This window comes from Pinus tabuliformis, chromosome 5_2, assembly GCF_031772625.1.
Source record: "Pinus tabuliformis cultivar Carrire ecotype Pingquan chromosome 5_2, CPIR1, whole genome shotgun sequence".
NCBI lineage: Eukaryota > Viridiplantae > Streptophyta > Pinopsida > Pinales > Pinaceae > Pinus > Pinus tabuliformis.
In genome coordinates this window covers 402,139,612-402,159,065 of record NC_142306.1, presented here as the reverse complement: position 1 = coordinate 402,159,065, position 19,454 = coordinate 402,139,612, and the positions used below count along the sequence as shown (strand labels likewise).

Sequence of the window (19,454 nt, the reverse complement as noted above, 5' to 3'; positions counted from 1 at the left end):
CATATGACTGTATTATCATCACTAGCTTAAACCCTGTGGTTCAGGTCTCCCTTGAAGGCAGTCACAACACAGTACTGTTTTCTTTGACTGTGACTGTGGTACAACACCTCAAACAGTGTATTGGATAGTGAAGATCTCAGTGTGATGAATAATTGGACAGGGGCTTGAATTGCTCATTGATCAAAGCAACAGTGAAGTCTAGCACCTCAAGTGAAGTCAAACACAAATTGTTGTTAGAACATAAGAAGAAGTTTAACAGTGCTTTGGGTTTGAAGACATTCCTTGAATATCGTGAATATTAGGTTCTGGAACAGACATGGTGCAGCATAAAAAACAATCTTGAAGACATATTGGAATACCTTGAAGACATCTTGAAGATCATGGAGAAATACCTTGTTGGGCCCTTGTTAGAAGATCTTAAAAAAGCCCTTCAAGAGGCTTAGAGCAGGTGCAGAACTAGGGTTGCTCATTGAAGTCACATTGAAGATCTGTGGAGATCATTGGAGACCATGATATCATCATGAGGTGACTTTGGAGATATTTGTTTTGAGTATCATGAAGAAAAGTGGAGACACCTTCATGTGAAGAACAAGGTTGTCATTGATGATGTGACGTGGAGACTAAGTGAAGGCATAGCTGAAGGTTGACAGGGATCGTTGAAGAAGACATTGGGAGCCGTGAAGTATAACCAAACATATCTTGACGAAGTAAAGCTAAGGGTTGGACCCCAAGAGGTTGGAGCCTCGTAGAGACATGGTTCGTGCCTTGGAAGATAGGGTTGGACCCTGAACCAGATATAGGTTGGGAGCCCTTGAGGTTGGTGCCTTAAAATTGAGAAGGTTGGAGCCTTGGAAGTCCAAGTTGGTGCTAGGCAAATACAGGTTGGAGCCTGGGAGATTGAAGATCGGTGTCTTCATCTAGAGTTGGAGCCCTACGTATATTGTAATTGATTTATTCTAAAGAAGAAATTAATAAAAGCATTTATTCTTATTGTACATTTTGTGTTGTAAATATATGTGATCTAACTAGTAAAAGTAACAATTGAAAAGAAATATTGATCCCCCCCCTCTCAGTATTTCCAACATCTATGGCTTGCCCAGCGTCACTTTCTCTGCCTCCCAAACTAGCCTGCGCAGTGCCTGCGTCACCCAAGCCAGCGTTGTCCTCTTACTGCTCTGGGTCTTCGTCCATGTCTCCCTAACTGATTTTGGCCCCTCTCTGTCTCTCCTCCACCTGCAAGTCTCCCTCTAAATCAATGTTCTCTTGCCAAACCTCGACCAGTGAGAAAATCGATTTTACTCGGGCAATTGAGTATTTGCCTGGAGTCTTTTCCAAATGACCCTCAAGCCCCTTCTTATATCTTCCTGTTGGATAACCAACGGCCTAGATTAGCTCCTAATCAAAGGATCAGATCGTTTTGACTTGATCTCCGTCTTTATCTAGAAGATTCACCCACAATTAGATTAATACCCATTAATATTTTAATTTTCCTAAGTTTAGACTTAGAAGCGCCATTAAAAATATTAATTATTTTAATAAAATCGTCTCTGGGTGGAATTTTTCAAAATGGTTTATGGGTTCTTTGGAATACATGTGCCCAAAGCTCCCTACAAAATTTGAGGCCTAGGGCACATCTGATGCTACCCCAAATCAACAATATTCCGTCCGGATTTAATGTAAAGCCTCTCCCCTACATCTGGGAAAATTTCTTATACCATTCCTATTGCAGATTGAGGAGAAATAAGGATAGTTAGCAGCATATAGAGCCATTGGGGACGCAATCTCTACTGAGGAGGGGGTAGTACCAATTTTGGGTAATTCCAGGAGGTTCGAATACGCCCAAAACATTTATAGGTTTTGTCAATCAAGGGTCAAGGAGTTGTCTCCTAATTTTGCAAAAAATTTGGGAAGATTTGGTGCTCCGAACAGCAGAATTATTTGGCAGCCAGTGGGGAGGAGAGAGCTGAAATTTTGGGTCTTGGATGGTCGGTAAAATTTGCCAAAACCCTTAATGGGTTTTTAAGGGTTTTTCTAGGTTTTTGACAAGAATCTCATAAATAATTTAGCAGAATTTTCTAGGCAGATTTGAGGGGTCAAACAAGGGTCCCAACTCAGCCATCTATCAAACTCTTCTTTCAGTAGAATCAAATCAAGTTGAGACAATCCTAGACCTTTGACCTAGACCTTTCTCCAGCTATCAAGTCAACCTTCCATGAAAGTCGATCAGACTTCCAAAAATCATATCATGCCTGCTAGGATCTCGATCTTCTTCCTTTGCTTCTGCAATTTTCAGCCTCTTTCTATACTTCTGCAATTTTCAGTCCATTTTTCTTTTCATCTTTTCTTTTGGCAATATGACAGACTTCTCCAAAATTCTCGATGCTCCCTTTTTCTTTCTTCCACAGAATCAAATGGTTGGTTTTTCAATAGATTGAATGGTCCTTTATATATAGCTTCTTCAAAGGTGGATGCATCCTTTCATTAGGCAGACTTGAAGATTGAAAGGGCCTACTTGATAGGAGGCAAGGTTGACTTGATGCAGGAGAGACAAAAATTAAAAATATTTTTTCTTTCTTGACATAGGGAGCCCAAGAAGGGTCTTTTACATAATGATTTTTGACTTTGACTCAATAAAACCTAGAGCACACAATGGGTACTTTAACATATTGACCATTGACCCAAGCATGAAACCCATGCTTTAATAAGTCAATTTTTTTTACAATAAAATTTATTTTTCCTTTTTTAACAAATATATTACATCATGACTCAAATACAATTATGAAGACCAACAGTAGTTACATTCTTCAATACACCCCACCAGTGAGGAAAAACTACCCAATTTGTAAGCTATTTTTGAAAGCTGTCTAGGTTAGGCTGCAGCGAAATTTCTCAACGCAAACATAATCATTGCTGTGAAGGAAAAAGGTTTCCAATGATAACAAATATAGGCAAAGAGAATGGAACCTCTGTAAGTGACCTAGCCTATCTGTAAATACACAACCCTTGGTGAGTTGCCAACATGTTGATGTCTAAAGCAAGCAATGCATGTCAAAAAATAATGGCATTACAAAAATTTACAAAAGTGTTCCAGTTCATTCAAAGGGAGCATTGTAATTATCTTCCTGTAACTTAATTATTTAGCTCTTTGTGTAGCAGAATTTTTTTCTGAACAGGGCCATTATTTGAAGTCTATTCCTCCTACTCATTTTTGCAAATAAATCAAGTCTTTCGACTCTCATCTTCCAACTTCCTTTCATTAATTTTGTGGACTCTTCCACTTGTCATCATGTAAAATGCTCTTCAATGCATTGTTACATTTAACTTGGGATCTCTAATATTCGATACTTTCTGAAAAACCTTTCATAATCCAAAAACAACAATGTGTCACTCAACCATTTTTCTTCCCTTCAACCAGGATGGACAAAAATAATTATTTGCTAGAGTTTCATTTCTTTAAATTTGAATATGTTATCGTTATTTCATTGAATCACCATGCATTAGTGGTATTAGTTTCCTAGTATCATGGTAAGCTTATGTTATTTTTTAATTTATGGAGTTTCCCCTATTTCTCGCTATCTTTTGTCTTTCAATTTATGTAGTTTCCCTTATTGCTCCCTAATTTTAGCTTCTTCATTTTCCAATACACAGTGCACACACACTTTTGCAACGTGTCTCTAGACTCTAAACAAATGTCTCATAGTCAAAGCCCAAAAGAATCCCCTTTTATCTTCATCTTAGGCAACTTTTTAATTAAGCAATCCCATAGACTGAAATTCTAAAAAAATTGCATAATGTGTTTCTCTGAAACTGATTCCTCTTTCCAAAGGTACTGTTTTCTTATATAGTCATTATGCAATTTACAAATAAGTCGAATGTGTTCACTATTTTGAAGATCTAAAAATATGCACACCCAGTGCAGTATCACATTATAAACATGCACACTAAAATTTATATGAATGCAGAGGCCTCACTCTGCATCATGCAGAAAAGACAATACCTGAGTTTCTCTGTTGAAAGCTCCTGAAGGAAGAAACTAGAGAAGGGCATAAAACATTGCAATATATCCTCAAAGGTAGGCTTTACAACTAGTGATTCTCTTGAAAATTCAGTCAAATCCATTGAGCCAACAACCTTACTAGCACCATGGTTAACATATGTAGAACAATATTGCTACAACATACAAGTGTATCCACACAGATGCAGGTGTATAATAGCAGCAAGAAATAACTGTATCAGCACTGGCATTAATAGATGGTTACAATGTTTGGTGTTTTAAAACATGATAACCTACTTTCCGTTATCTTGTATATGACCCTCCCTTAGATGTTTTTGGCCAAAAGTACTTCTATGACTTTGTTTGCATCAATAACATTGACAATTTGAGAGTGGAAGATAATAAGCTTTAGAGTTTTTTGTCAAAAAAGATAGTTGCACACTCTAGGCCTGCATATAAGAAATGACGTAATCTCGTTCCCTTCACCTTTTTCTCCACAGAGATGGACACATTTCTTGAAATTGACCACTCATTCTCTCCAAGTATTTTTATACAATTTTCTGACATATGCTTCTCATTCATACATTCCAGAAAAAGACGCTGTGGAAAGTCAGGCTTACCGTGATGACAAGGTAGAATGCGAAGCTTCTCGCCAACCTCATAACTTTCTAGACAGATTGCACATGTATCAGTTCCACTTATGTCGTGTGTTTTATATGTAACTGCAGGAAGAGCCTTTACTTCACGACTACTCAAGCCACGTGCCTCACGATTCAGTAAAAACCTTGAACTGAAATGTCGAATCCGGTACCTCCGGACAAAGAAAAATGTCAACAATACAGCTGATACTGCAAGAAGAGATAAGAAGGACACTGCCATCACTGACCAAGCAGTGTTTTCGAATGCTGGCAAAATATAGCATATTGTCTCCATATCCTTTACATATTGCAGAAGAACATTTGCAGTTTCCTTGGTCACAAATACAGCATGGATATTAACGCCAGCAGAATCTCCTGACACTGAACCCAAAATAATTATACAAAAATTGTTAATAGAAAGAATTCAAGGCATCTATCATTCAATATATGAGATAAAATAGAGATATAAACACAAAAAAGAAAACTTAAGCATATAACCATGAGGGTAATCATGAAGACATAATAAGACCTTAATTATTTGCATATTCAATACGTTTATCAACTTGCATCCCATTACCCAGCAAGTATTCACTGTATTTTGAGCAGGAAAATGCAAAGGGGCAAAGGATTTGACCATGAAAAAAAATACTAAAACAATGATTATCGATAGGGCATATGCAATATGCTCGCAAATGAAAATCCAACGAAAGCCATTCAATGATTCATTTTATGTTGAACAACAATGGAAAAGAACAATCAACCTATGCTACAGAAAAAAAAAATTACAGACTGTAGCTGTTTTGATGAATAAGATCCTTTTCAGGCTTTTACCCCTAAAACTATGCAGACTGATAAATTACTAATTACATGAAAAACTGCTTGCCAAAGTTGAAAACATCAAAAATAAAAACAGAAGTCCAATCATGACAAAGATTGCTAAGTGTTAAAAAGTATAACACAAAACAATTTTGAGTAATATGGTGACTGGTCACCATATTTTCGTGACATAGAATGCAGTAAATATTAAGATCAGAAGTTAGGAGGTTAAACTACCATAACTTATATGTCTTATAAATATAAGAATGACATTATGTGAAGTCAAAAGTGGTATATGTATGTTGGGTAGCCTATCTCAGGCCGCTGTGAATGTATTCGCTGCAGGGATAATATATAAAGATATTGATTATTTCTCCATATTTATATATGATGATGTGTATGCAGTGTGCCCAAAATTTATACAAGAAAGGCCGGAATGGCAGTAAAAATTAGCCAATGTACAAGAATTTTTCTTTGGTATATGTTAATTTCTTAATTCCAAGTATTATTTTGATTCTGAGCAATTATTTATACCCAAAAAATATTTCTGCAATTACTAAAGGTAAACACACTGAAATTTTTAACAGAAAATTAAATAGCAGAAGTACACACAGAGGAAATAATTCACACAGCAAATAGCCCACCAATTACTCTTCACTTTTATTATCCAAATAATGAAGGCTCCCTTACTGGGAAAATGGCCCACAGAAAATATAACATTTTTACAGCAAAATTAGAACTGGCAAATCTGCCCTAAAAACCCCGATCTGCACCCAGCTGAATTTTCCTCAACTCATTCGTGTTGATTTTTCAAGTGCAATAGATACAAGCACAAATTTCTGAAACACTGATAATTACTTCTAATGGTGTAGATCTTCTTTTAACAATTCCAATTTATGATTAAGCAATTACACTTTAGAAATTCAACCATAAAAGCATAAGGACAACAAAAATCACAATGCACAAAGAAAACACAAGATTAACCCTGGGAAAACCCAGCAACTTTTTCCTTAGAGAAATTCTTCAGTTCAACAAGAGATGCACCAAATGCAGCTAGTCAACTATGAGGTCAAACTGACCAACAATGCTATGGTCAAATCTGGTCAAGCAGCCCTCTTGTCAAGTCAAACTTCTGCCCTCTCTGATCTTCCTAAGCCAAATTTCGGTCTCGCAGAATATGCCCAGAAACTCAACCCTGCTGCCCAGAATATTGGTCTTGCACTACAGATTCGTCTTGCACTACAAGTTCATCCTGCAGCACCAATTTGTCCTGCACTACAAATCCATCCTGCACTTTCACTGAGATGCCCAGAATATTACTTGTCTTGTGTGAAGTCGAATGGTACAGTGTGGAGGAGGTTGAATGCTCTATATATAGTGCTTTGCCTGTCCAAATGGGTGTGTCTCTTCAATCAGGCCTACTTGACTTGAAGGAGGGCTGACTTGACAAGTTTGGAGCCACAAATTCAAATTTTAAATTTCAAAATTTTCTCTTTTAAATCTGACATGAAGAACATGTCTCCTATTAATTTTTTTAAGGGCTAAACAATGAAAATGGCATGAAAAACATGTCTTACAAATTCTTTATACATTACAAGGGCTAAAATATAAATTATGAAGACTGACCATAGCTATAACATTCAAAGCTCCCTCTTAGCTAGAGAGGTATTCATAATGGCTAGACAGATGTTCTTTTGTTGACAAATTTCTCTAAGAAAAAGGTTATAACAAATCATCACCATAATCTGGTCACAATTGTGACACATGGTAAACCAATAGCATCAACCAATTACCATAATTGAGCCAAACATCTTTGACACATGGTAAATCAACAACATCAATTTAAGCACCATAATTTGGGCCAATACCTCCGACCTAGGGTATATCCTCACCATAATTCGGGTCAGTACTTCAGACACGCGGTAGACCATAATTTGGGTCAGTACCTCAGACCTATGGTATATACTCACCATACAGGTCAATACATCAGACACATGGTACATCATCAAAAAGTCACCGTAATTGTGGTCAGTACCTGACACATGGTATTTAGACTAGCCTTGGTTCACCATCATTCCGGTCAATATCTCTGACAAATGGTGAATCTCTAAAGGCCACACTCTAACTGAGTAATTCAGGGCCTGATGCTAAACAAATTAGATGCCCCACGACCATCCTTGTGAAATTTCCACGATTGCAGCCACTTGGTATCATTCTCCTAACTTATGCAATTTATTTGTCTTCAGTAAATTTATTACGGCAAATAACAAATAATCCACTACTACAATCTTCACATATAAAAATGCTACGAAAATAAAATACTAGAACTGAGAAAATAATGTGCGCACACAATAAATTTGACACCAATATTTTTGAACAATCATCCTTGGAAAAACCCCGAAGGGAAAACCAGTGCAGCAGATGAGGCATGGCTGCTTGGGAGCGGGAGCGGAAGTGGGAAGCAAGAGTGGGGAGCGACAATTTTGAAAGCTCCTACGTCGGGAGCTATTTTGGGAGCGGATTTTATGTAATATATATTTTTATATATGTTGATGCATATATGTCAACAAAAGCATGTAGAAAAATGAATTCGTGATAAAAAACATAAAAACATGGATTAAACTATATAACATCATTCATCTAGTAGTTATAATCTCCATCAACCATAGGTGCACAAATTACAAGTTCTCATTTATATAGCATGTAAGGGTGCACAAAACCAAAATAGCATCGAGTGCAATCCATCTATAAACCAAAAATACATTAACAAATAGGCTCTAGATGGCCTTTAGCATCCAAGAAAATCATGCTACAACAAATACCTACATATCATCAAAATCATTGCGTATCTTGGGATCTTTATCATTAATATCACCCTCTAAGCATTAACATAAGATAGAAAAAGTGTAGCACGTCAAGTCAACATTTGGTTTGAGTGATGGATACATTTCTAGTAGGGTCGTGATAGAGGAGTTCGACAACCAATGTCACTAACATCAAGGTACATAGAGAGCTTGGTGCTCTTGATTAAATACGAGTTCCATACCCTAGTACATGACAAAATCCAATGGAAACATTGCAATCACCCCAATCCTGAAACACTGATAAGTCTATTGGATTTTGAGTGAGATCTAAAATTCAACTTTCTCCATATAAAATCCAATAAGGTCGAAACCACTCTCAAACATCTTGAGTCATTTCATGGCAATGTTAAAAAATTAAGTAAAAGGATGAAAATGAAAGAGAAAGGAGAATGTCACTTTTAGGCTTGAATATTAGGCTTCCCCACTCAAAAACTCTTGTTTCTTTGAAAAAAAAATTGTTTGGGACATCTTTGAGAAAAAAAATTGTGAAGAAAGCCAGAGAGCAAATTTTCTTTTTGCGGGAGCACGCTCCTAGGTCACTCCAGATGCTCTCTCGCTCAAAGCGCTCTTTGACAGCAGATTCGAGGGGGGCACTCCCCCGTAGCCCTGAGATGATGGTTTTATTAATTATTCTTTAGCAAAATAAAGAATACAATTGCTTGCCTATTCACTGGCAAAGCTTTCGACAATTTATCTCACTGGTAAAATAATTGGGAAATCCTTTTTCCCTCCAGCAAATCAACTCAGCCACCTCTCGGTAACTCGCACTCCTTCCTGCAACTCACATTGGCTAACTGGATTGCATAGCACTACTACTAGGAAACATGTTCTGCCTCTAGAAATCCTTTCCGACAACCTCACTACCTGTTGTTGCTCACTGAGACAACTCGCACTTCCTCTAGATCACCTCTTTGAACTGCAAATCAAACTATTGCCTCAAAAACACGCACTAGAAATTCGTGTTGCCTGCTTCAGCCTCCTTGTTAAGTTATGGTACGTTCTATGCTTAGAGCAATTTACTTTTCTTTCTTATTATTATTCATAGATTAGCAATCACGTGTGCACAATGTTACTTGGGAGCGGGAGCGGGAGCGTGGAGCGGGAGCGTGGAGCGGGAGCGAAAACGGGAGCGGGAGCGACCATTTTCAGAAGCTCCCGGTTTGGGAGCGAATCCCGGAGCGATTTTTTAAAAATATATATATATATTTATATTTTTTAATTTTTGATACATATATGTCAACAAAAACATGTAGAATGATGAATTAGATATAAAAAAACATAAAAAAGCATAGATTGACCCATATAACAACAATCATCTAGAAGTTATAATCTTCATCAACCACGTCCGCAAGTTAGTAACATACAACATATTGAGTCTCATGATTCATCAATCTTAAAGTTTCAAGCTTTCAAAATTCAATATATAACATTTATCATCATTGATCACCAAAGTTGAACTTGTAAGCTAAGTGTAACCATTACAACAAATAATATCTAACATGAAATGAAATGAAACAACTTTCAACTTTCATGAAGCATCATATTCATAATTCATTACTAATGAGTTATAATTGCCAACTTCAAACTTAAATTGTCATATATTGTTTAAAAAAATATCATAATAAATATGAAAGAGTCAATAGTTATAAAAGCTACTAGAAACTAGAAAAGAGAAGTAAATCTATTATCTATTTCTTATGCTTGGACCTCTTGCCACCACAAGAAATGTCTAATTTTTTAGTCTTGTTGCAAAATCAGGATCTTTGTCATTAATATCACCCTCCAAGAATTAATATCCAGAGGTATCTTTGTCATTACTTTTGTATCTGTATAGGGATCTTTGTCATTAATATCACCCTCTAAGCATTAACATAAGATAGAAAAAGCATAGCATGTCAAGTCAAGATTTTGTTTGAGTGATGCGTACATTTTTAGAAGGGTCATGATAGAGGAGTTCGACAACCAATGTCACTAACATCAAGGTACATAGAGGGATTGGTACTCTTGATTAAATATGAGTTCCATACCCTAATACATGACAAAATTCAATGGAAACATTGCAATCCCCCAATCCTGAAATCCTGAAAAACTGATAAGTCTGCTGGATTTTGAATGAAATCTAAAATTCTACTTTCTCCATATGGAATCCAGTGAGGACGAAACCACTCTCAAACATCCTGAGTCATTTCATGGTAATGAAAAATTTTAAGTAAAAGGATGAAAATGAAAATTAAAGAAAATGTCACTTTTAATTTAAGAATTTAACATTAACATGAATAGCATATCAATACTAGGGCCTAGACTTGATCATTAAGTTGCCCCACTCAAAAACTATTTGTTTCTTTCAAAAAAAATTGCATTTCGAACATTACTAACAATTGTTGAAATTTGGTACCGGAGGACAGGTGGTTCCCTTAGACTTTGATCTTTGGCCTAGGGAAAAGTGTCCAAAAGAATTTAATTTTTCTCCTAAAGTGACTTTATAATTTTATAAAGTTAAATCTAATTTAAAAGTGACTTTAAGTGATAAAGTTACTAAGTCTAATTTTAAAGTGACTTTTATCAAGTCAATGAAAAATTAGAAAGGAAAAGTGACTTTGGAAATAAATGACTAAGTGGGTCTTTATTAAAGTGGGGTGAATTAAAAAATAAAAAGTGAGATTTAAATGAGCATTTAATCTAAGCCATTGATCTAAATCTATTTCAGCCATTGGATTTAGAGATCACCCAAAAGTCACTAGGGTCACCCAAAAGTCATTTAGAGTTATATTAAGGGAGGAAAAGGAGGAAAAGATCACATTCGATTCAATTCTTTCATGAGCAGAATGGGAGAAGGAGAGAAAGAGAGATTTCTGAGCAGGGAGGAGAAGGAGACAGCAGCTTGGCACACATTCCAAGGCAGCAGTTGAGCAAATTTGTACAACTGATTCAGCACACAGTGAAAGGCAGATTTTGGCACGATTTTCAAGGAGAGGTTTGCACAAAAATCGAGGAGCAGTTTGCTGGTTTTTCTACATGCAAAACGAGGGCCATACAGCAACATTTAATGCTGAAAGTGGGCACGAAAATCGAGGAGACCGTACAGCATTTATTGCTGTCCTGTTTGCTGTAATTTCCAGTTTGCTGTGAAGCATGGGAAAAGAGATAAGTTGTAAATTTGCTCGCTGATTTTTTGCTGAAAATTTCTCACTGTAAAAGGCACTTTTCAGAAATAAAAAAGAGCTCTCAAACTGGTTTTCCCCAAGAGTTGTAGGGGGTTTTTCCAAGGTCACATTGACCAAAAATCTCAATGTTTAAATGTGTTTTAATGGCTGTTTATTACTGCTGATTTTTATTTCTGCAATTTCCAGCATTCTGTAAAATTTCCAAAATTTGTGTTTTCAGCAAATTTATTTTTTCAGCTTGTTAAATGTATGGTTATGGGAAAGGGCATTTAACTATATGGGAAAAATAAGGAGAAACTGAAAACCGGGGTGGGAAAACAGAAATTTCTACATGGTATCAGAGCTTCAGTGCTGAAGGGCAATTTGGGACAGCAAAAGGAAAAATTACAGTTGCTGATTTTTCACTCAGAAAATTCCAGCAAGCTGAATTTTTCATAAATAGCAGTTTTATTTTTACTATAGCAGTGCTATTTTTCAGTTTTAGGACAGCAGGATGTCATTGGGATTGAGGGTGGAGGATAGGTTGGATGGGCATATAAATTACAGCGTTTGGAAGGAGAGAATGCAGAGTATATTTGAGGAGGCAAAAGTCTGGGATATCATGATGCATACCACACAGAACCCTGTTGTTGTGCCTACTGATGCTACTCAGTTGACAGCTTATAATAAAAAGAACAACAAGGGTAAGAGGCTGATTCTAGATGGAATCAAAGACCATTGCATTCCTCATGTGAGAGGAAAGAGCAATGCCCATGAGATGTGGACAGCATTGTCCAATCTCTACCAGAGTACCAATGAGAACCGGAAGATGGTCCTGAAGGAGAAGCTAAAGAACATTAAGATGGGTAATGATAGTGCAGCTAGATATCTCACAAAGAATACTAATGTGAGAGATGAGTTGGCAGTGATTGGAGAGGCCATTCCACCCACTAAGTTGGTGCAGATTGCAGTGAATAGCCTCACACGTTCATGGTTGAACTTTGCTGATGGGGTTTGTGCACGTGAGACCCTTCCCACATGGGAGAGGTTTCGGGATGATTGCATTCAGACAGAGATCAGGAAAGGTCAGCTTGGGGCAGCCAAGCCAGTTGAGCAGGATGAGGATGTAGCACTGGTGGCAGGAGGCAAGAAAGGCAAAGGGAAGAAGCGGGCTTCCACAAGCAGTGGTGGGGGCAAAGGCAAAGGTAAAGGTAAACAGGGGAACACACAAAAGGACTATTCCAAGGTGAAGTGTTGGAATTGTCAAAAGATGGGACACTATGCAGTTGTGTGTCCGGAGAAGAAGAAGAAGAAAGGGAAGAACCAGGATGTGGCAGCTTCAGCAGAGATTGAGGACTTTGCTGGTCGTTTTGACCGAGAGTTTGAGTTCACTACGTGTGAGTCCTCTAGTGCAGGATCACCTGCCACACAGGTTCAGAGGGAGCATGCTTTTCCCTCGATTAGCGGAGCATCTTCAGGTATCTGGTATGTGGACAATGGGGCTTCACGTCATATGACAGGAGTCCGTGAGTACTTCTCAGAGCTTTCAGAGAGTGGCACTGATATTGAGGTAGTACTCGGTGATGACAGAGTTGTTAGAGCAGTCGGGGTGGGGACAATGACATTTCAGAGGGAGTCCAAACCTTCCCTTGAAGGTGTCAGAGGTTCTTTATGTGCCAGGGATGAGAAAGAACCTCATATCCGTCTCAGCTTTGGAGGACAGAGGATATGAGGTACTGTTCAGGGGAGGATGATGTATCCCAGGGGCACTTCAGCTGATTCAGCTACAGTGATAGGTGTACGCCATGCAAAGGTGTACAAGTTTGCATTCCAGCCCCTTTTGGCATTGAGCAGTAGTACCGACAGCAGAGCTAGCAATTCTGAGCTGTGTGAGATTTGGCACCGCAGGATGGGACATATGTATCATGGAGCCTTGAGGACATTGCGGGAGATCACAACAGGTGTGTCAGATTTCAGTACTAATCACTTTGATACTTGCAAAGGTTGTGAGATGGGCAAATTCGCCAAATCCCCTTTTCCCAGCAGTGACAGCAGAGAGACGGGGATACTTGATTTGATTCATTCCGATGTGAGCGGTCGGATGTCTCATGTTTCCTTGAGTGGATATGAGTACTATGTTTTATTCATTGATGATCACTCCAGGAGGACCTGGATTTATTTTTTGAAGACCAAGAGTGAGGTCTTCAAGCGGTTTCAGGAGTTCAGAGCTCTTGTGGAGACTCAGACAGGTCGAAAGATCAAGTCCTTGAGGTCGGACAATGGAGGAGAGTACACCCTTAGAGAGTTTGTTGACTATTGTGCGGAGGCAGGCATTAGGAGGGAGTTCACTGTTCCTTACAACCCCCAGCAGAACGGGGTTGCGGAGAGGAAGAACAGATCCATCATAGGGGCTGCCAAAGCCATGTTACATGATCAGGGGTTGCCATTGTTCTTGTGGGCAGAGGCCTGCAACACAGCTGTTTACTTGCAGAACAGGAGTCCGCATCGTGCCTTGGGGCACATGACTCCGGAGGAGGCTTTCTCTGGGAAGAAGCCTGATATTGGTCATCTTCATATCTTTGGATGCATTACATGCTCCTATATACCCAAGGAGAAGAGGACCAAACTAGAGCCCACCGCAGAGAAGCGTATCTTTGTGGGCTACAGTGAGACCTCAAAGGCCTTTCGGATTTACATTCCTGCACAGAGGAGAGTTGTTGTCAGACGGGATGTGAAGTTCGAGGAGGACAGGGCCTTTAGGAGGTCACGGGAGTTAGAGTATCTGGATCAGCCAGACCCTCAGCAGCAGTTGAGTCAGTCGCAGGGATCCAGTGGGCAAGGATCAAGAGGATCCGGAGGTACATCTATGAGGATGTCAGGTCCGTCAGTGAGCAGTGGCTCGTCAAGCCAGAGGGGTGGTGCTCCGGGCAGCATGCAGAGCAGTTCACTAGGGAGTCCATTGATGGACAGTTCACACGGTGCCTCAGCTTCTACAGGTTCAGGTGCAGGCAGGAGGACAGCAGACAGACAGTCAGGAGTTCAGGCTACTGATGGTGATGAGGAGGAGTTTCATTCTCCTATGGGAGAAGCATGCTCAGGGAAGAGAAAGCCCAAGTGGCTTCAGGACACCTTGAGAGATGCCACATCTGTTGCTGAGCCGAAGAGGCCGGTCAGAGAGAGTAGACCACCTGAGAGGTTTTGTAGCTATATGGCGATGGTCACCAGCATCCTTGACTCTGAGCCTTCTAGCTATGAGGAGGCAGCTAGCCAGCAGGTCTGGAGAGAGGCCATGCTGGAGGAGTATTCTTCTATCATGAAGAATGATGTTTGGGAGGTGGTGCCGAGGCCTGAGGGAAAATCCGTGGTTACTTCCAGATGGCTTTACAAGGTAAAGCATGCTGCAGATGGCAGTATTGAGAAATTCAAAGCGAGGTTTGTGGCTAGAGGGTTCTCCCAGGTAGAGGGAGTTGATTATGAGGAGACCTTCGCTCCCGTGGCTCGATATACTTCGATCCGCTCCATTATATCGATAGCAGCAGAGATGGGTTGGAAGATCCACCAGATGGATGTGAAGACCGCATTTCTCAATGGCTTCATACAGGAGGAGGTGTACATTGAGCAGCCACAGGGCTTTGAGGTGCATGGGAAGGAGTCCATGTGTGCAGACTGAAGAAGGCCCTTTATGGCCTGAAGCAAGCTCCCAGAGCTTGGTACTCCAGGATAGATACATATTTGCAGGGGATGGGTTTCACAAAGAGTGAGGCAGATCCGAACCTTTACTTTATTGTGATTGGTGAGGAGCCTCTCATTCTAGTGCTGTATGTGGATGACTTGATCACTACAAGTGCAGAGAGACTCATAGAGCACTGCAAGAGAGATCTTGCGACGGAGTTTGAGATGAAGGACATCGGCTTGATGCATTACTTTTTGGGTTTGGAGGTGTGGCAGGAGGAGGGGCATTTCTTCCTAGGGCAGGGGAAGTATATTGTGGACATCCTTAGCAGATTCCACATGGAGGATTGTAGACCCATGTCGACACCAATGATCACCAACTGGAAGAAGCTTCATGCTTCGGATTCCGAGTTGGTGGATCCCACATTGTACAGGCAGCTGATTGTTTCCTTGATGTATTTGGTCAACACTAGACCAGATATCTGTTTGCAGTCAACACGATGAGTCAGTTTATGTGTGAGCCTAGGAAGGTTCACTGGGTGGCTGCAAAACACATTTTGCGATACTTTCAGGGGACAGTAGATTATGGTCTAGACTACAGGCAAGGAGATGGAGTGAGATTGGCAGGATACACTGATTCTGATTGGGCAGGTTGTGCTTCTGATAAGAAGAGCACTTCAGGATGTTGTTTTGGGTTGGGTTCAGCAGTAGTGTCATGGTTCAGCCGGAAGCAGCAGTCAGTAGCACTGAGTTCAGCGGAAGCAGAGTATATGGCAGCCAGTCTAGCTAGTTGTGAGGCTATCTAGCTTCGCAAGATGTTGTTTGGCTTATTTGGTCAACCGTTGAGACCTTCAGTGATTTACTGTGATAAACAGAGTTGCATTAAACTCACGGAGAATCCAGTATTTCATGACAGGTCAAAGCATATCGGGATCAGATGTCATTTCATCAGAGACTATGTTCAGAAGGGAGTTGTGAAGCTTGAGTATATTTCCACTGATGAGCAGGTTACAGATATCCTTACCAAAGCCTTACCACGGGGCAAGCATGTCTACTTCAGAAACAAGATGGGTGTGGTGAGGAACACCTTCCTCGGTAAGAGGGAGTGTTGAAATTTGGTACCGGAGGACAGGTGGTTCCCTTAGGCTTTGATCTTTGGCCTAGGGAAAAGTGTCCAAAAGAATTTAATTTTTTCTCCTAAAGTGACTTTATAATTTTATAAAGTTAAATCTAATTTAAAAGTGACTTTAAGTGATAAAGTTACTAAGTCTAATTTTAAAGTGACTTTTATCAAGTCAATGAAAAATTAGAAAGGAAAAGTGACTTTGGAAATAAATGACTAAGTGGGTCTTTGTTAAAGTGGGGTGAATTAAAAAATAAAAAGTGAGATTTAAATGAGCATTTAATCTCAGCCATTGATCTAAATCTATTTCAGCCATTGGATTTAGAGATCACCCAAAAATCACTTGGGTCACCCAAAAGTCATTTGGAGTTATATTAAGGGAGGAAAAGGAGGAAATGATCACATTCGATTCAATTCTTTCATGAGCAGATTGGGAGAACGAGAGCAAGAGAGCAAGAGAGATTTCTGAGCAGGGAGGAGAAGGAGACAGCAGCTTGGCACACATTCAAAGGCAGCAGTTGAGCAGATTTGTACAGCTAATTCAGCACACAGTGAAAGGCAGATTTTGGCACGATTTTCGAGGAGAGGTTTGCACAAAAATCGAGGAGCAGTTTGCTGGTTTTTTTGCACGCAAAACGAGGGCCATACAGCAGCATTTAATGCTGAAAGTGGGCACGACAATCGAGGAGACCGTACAGCATTTATTGTTGTCTTGTTTGCTGTAATTTCCAGTTTGCTGTGAAGCATGGGAAAAGAGATAAGTTGTAAATCTGCAATTTGTCTATCGATCGCTACTATTCATCCGTCAAATGCACTGCCCTGTACAGCCTGACCCTTGCCCTGCTCTGCTCTATTCTGTTTGTTCTACCCTGTACTGATCTGTACTGCTCTGCTCTGTTCTGCTCTGCTGTGCTATGTTCTGTTCTCCTCTGCTTTTGTCCGAATTATGAAGAAGAAATGATCGAGGATGTATCATACTGACTCAAAGTCAATCTCAGAGTATGTACCACTGGTCCCAGACCAATCTCAACCAACCCGAAGTCAGCGTCATAGTGAGTACAACTCCTACCACTGGTCCCAGACCAGTATCATCCTCCATTGGCTCAAAGTCAGTCTCAGAGTGCGTACCACTGGTCCCAAACCAGTCTCAACTGACCCGAAGTCAGCATCATAGTAAGTACCACTCCTACCACTGGTGCCAGATCAGTATCGGAGTCTCAGAGAGTGTACCACTAGTCCCAGACCAGTCTCAAATGACCCGAAGTCAACGTCATATTATGTACCACTCTCACTGGTCCCAGACCAGTACTGCACTGACCCGAGATCAGTCTCAAAGTATGTACCACTGGTCCCAGACCAATCCCAACCGACCCGAAGTCAGCGTCATAGTGGCTACAACTCCTACCACTGGTCCCAGACCAGTATCATTGATCCCAGATCAATGAACGTCATCCTAGCGTAGGGAGTACGGTAGATACAGCGATGCGTCCATCCGTACTACTATGATCCCTAACTTCATTTCCCTGCTCATTGATCAGATGAGAGGTACTTCCCATGAGTCCCTAACTGCATGGGTAGGATGCCTTGACAGGAGAACTTAATCAATCCCATCCTCACAAGAGAACTAATCAACCTGCTGCACAATTGCCATGGAGAACGCATCATCCAGGGCTCAAGGAGAACAAATCATCCTGCTACATAATCGTCATGGAGAACACATCATGCAAACCTCACAAGAGAACCAATCATCTTGCTACATAGTTGCCACGGGGTGTACATGTACACCACCAGGGGATAGTGAATCACCCTATGGTCATATGTCGCTCCAAGAAGTACCCTGCGCCCCCCCGGATCTCCTAGAGCTCAATGCATCATACAGGACCCTCATCGGAGGGTCTTTGAACAACACCAAGTTGTTCTCGGAAAGTCAGGAATTTTACTTTCCCTAGGGGCTTTGTCAGAATGTCGGCGACCTATTCATCTGTATCGATATGTTGGAGCCTGATAGCTCCCCGCTGCACCATATCTCGAATATAGTGATACCTGATATAGATATGCTTGGAGCGATCATGAAATACGGGATTCTCTGACAAACGAATCCCACTCTGGTTGTCACATAGAATCACGGTGGTATCCAATGTAAATCTAAACAGCTCACTGAAGAGCTTTCGCAACTAGACTGCCTCACAGAAGGCCATGCTAGCAGCAATATACTCTGCTTCGTCGATGCTCAAAGCCACCGACTTCTGCTTCCTACTCATCCAGGATATCGCAGCAGATCCCAAGGAGAAACAGCATCCGGAAGTGCTCTTACGGTCCTCCACATTGCCTGCCTAATCAGTATCAGTGTATCCAAGTAGTCTCACATCTCCGACAGTGTATCTTAACCCATAAGTAATTGTGCCACGAAGATATCTCAACAGATTCTTGGCACCAATCCAATGTATGTGCTGAGGTTCAACCATATGTTGACTTAACGTGTTGACTGCGAAGCATATATATGGATGGGAGTTCACCAAGAACATTAATGCTCCGACAAGTTTCCAATACTCGATGGCATTTCGTAAAACAAGTCCAACAGCACTACCGCTTAACTTCTTGAAGACAAGTTCCATCAGGGTAGTCACAGGCTTGCAGTCCACCATACCGAATCTTTCCAATATCTTCACCACATATTTTCCTTGAGATAGGAAAATTTCCCCTGGCTTCTACCACACTTCAAGTCCTAGGAAATAGTGTGTCGGTCCTAGGTCCTTCATTTCAAATTCAAAAGCCAACTCCCTCTTACATTTGTGAATGAGATGGTCCGCACCTGTTAGAAAGAGGTCATCCACATACAGCACCAGTATGAGAGGTTTGTCGTCTTCAACCTTAAAGTAAAGGTTAGGATCGGCTTCACTCCTAGTGAATCCCAGCTTCATCAAGTAGCTATCGATCCTCTCATACCATGCTCGGGGTGCTTGCTTCAGCCCATAAAGAGCCTTCTTCAACCTGCATACATGAGATTTTCGATCATAAATCTCAAATCCTTCGGGTTGCTCAACGTAGACCTCTTCTTTGATCGAACCATGCAAGAACATGGTCTTGACATACATCTGATGTAGGTTCCATCCTTGTAAAGCTGCAAGGGCTATGATCGAGCGGATGGTCGTATATCTGGCAACAGGTGCAAATATCTCATCATAGTCTATACCTTCCTTCTGG

General features: G+C 40.4%; 1 protein-coding gene across 1 annotated transcript in view; it reads right to left on the bottom strand.

The window, feature by feature from the left end:
- Nucleotides 1-19,454, bottom strand: part of LOC149159223 (receptor homology region, transmembrane domain- and RING domain-containing protein 6-like) — a 307,232-nt gene that overhangs the window by 96,922 nt on the left and 190,856 nt on the right. Inside the window, exon 4 of the mRNA XM_089436426.1 lies at nucleotides 4,615-5,013. Coding sequence (XP_089292552.1) covers nucleotides 4,615-5,013 — 399 coding nt within the window. The remainder of the gene's footprint in view (nucleotides 1-4,614; nucleotides 5,014-19,454) is intronic.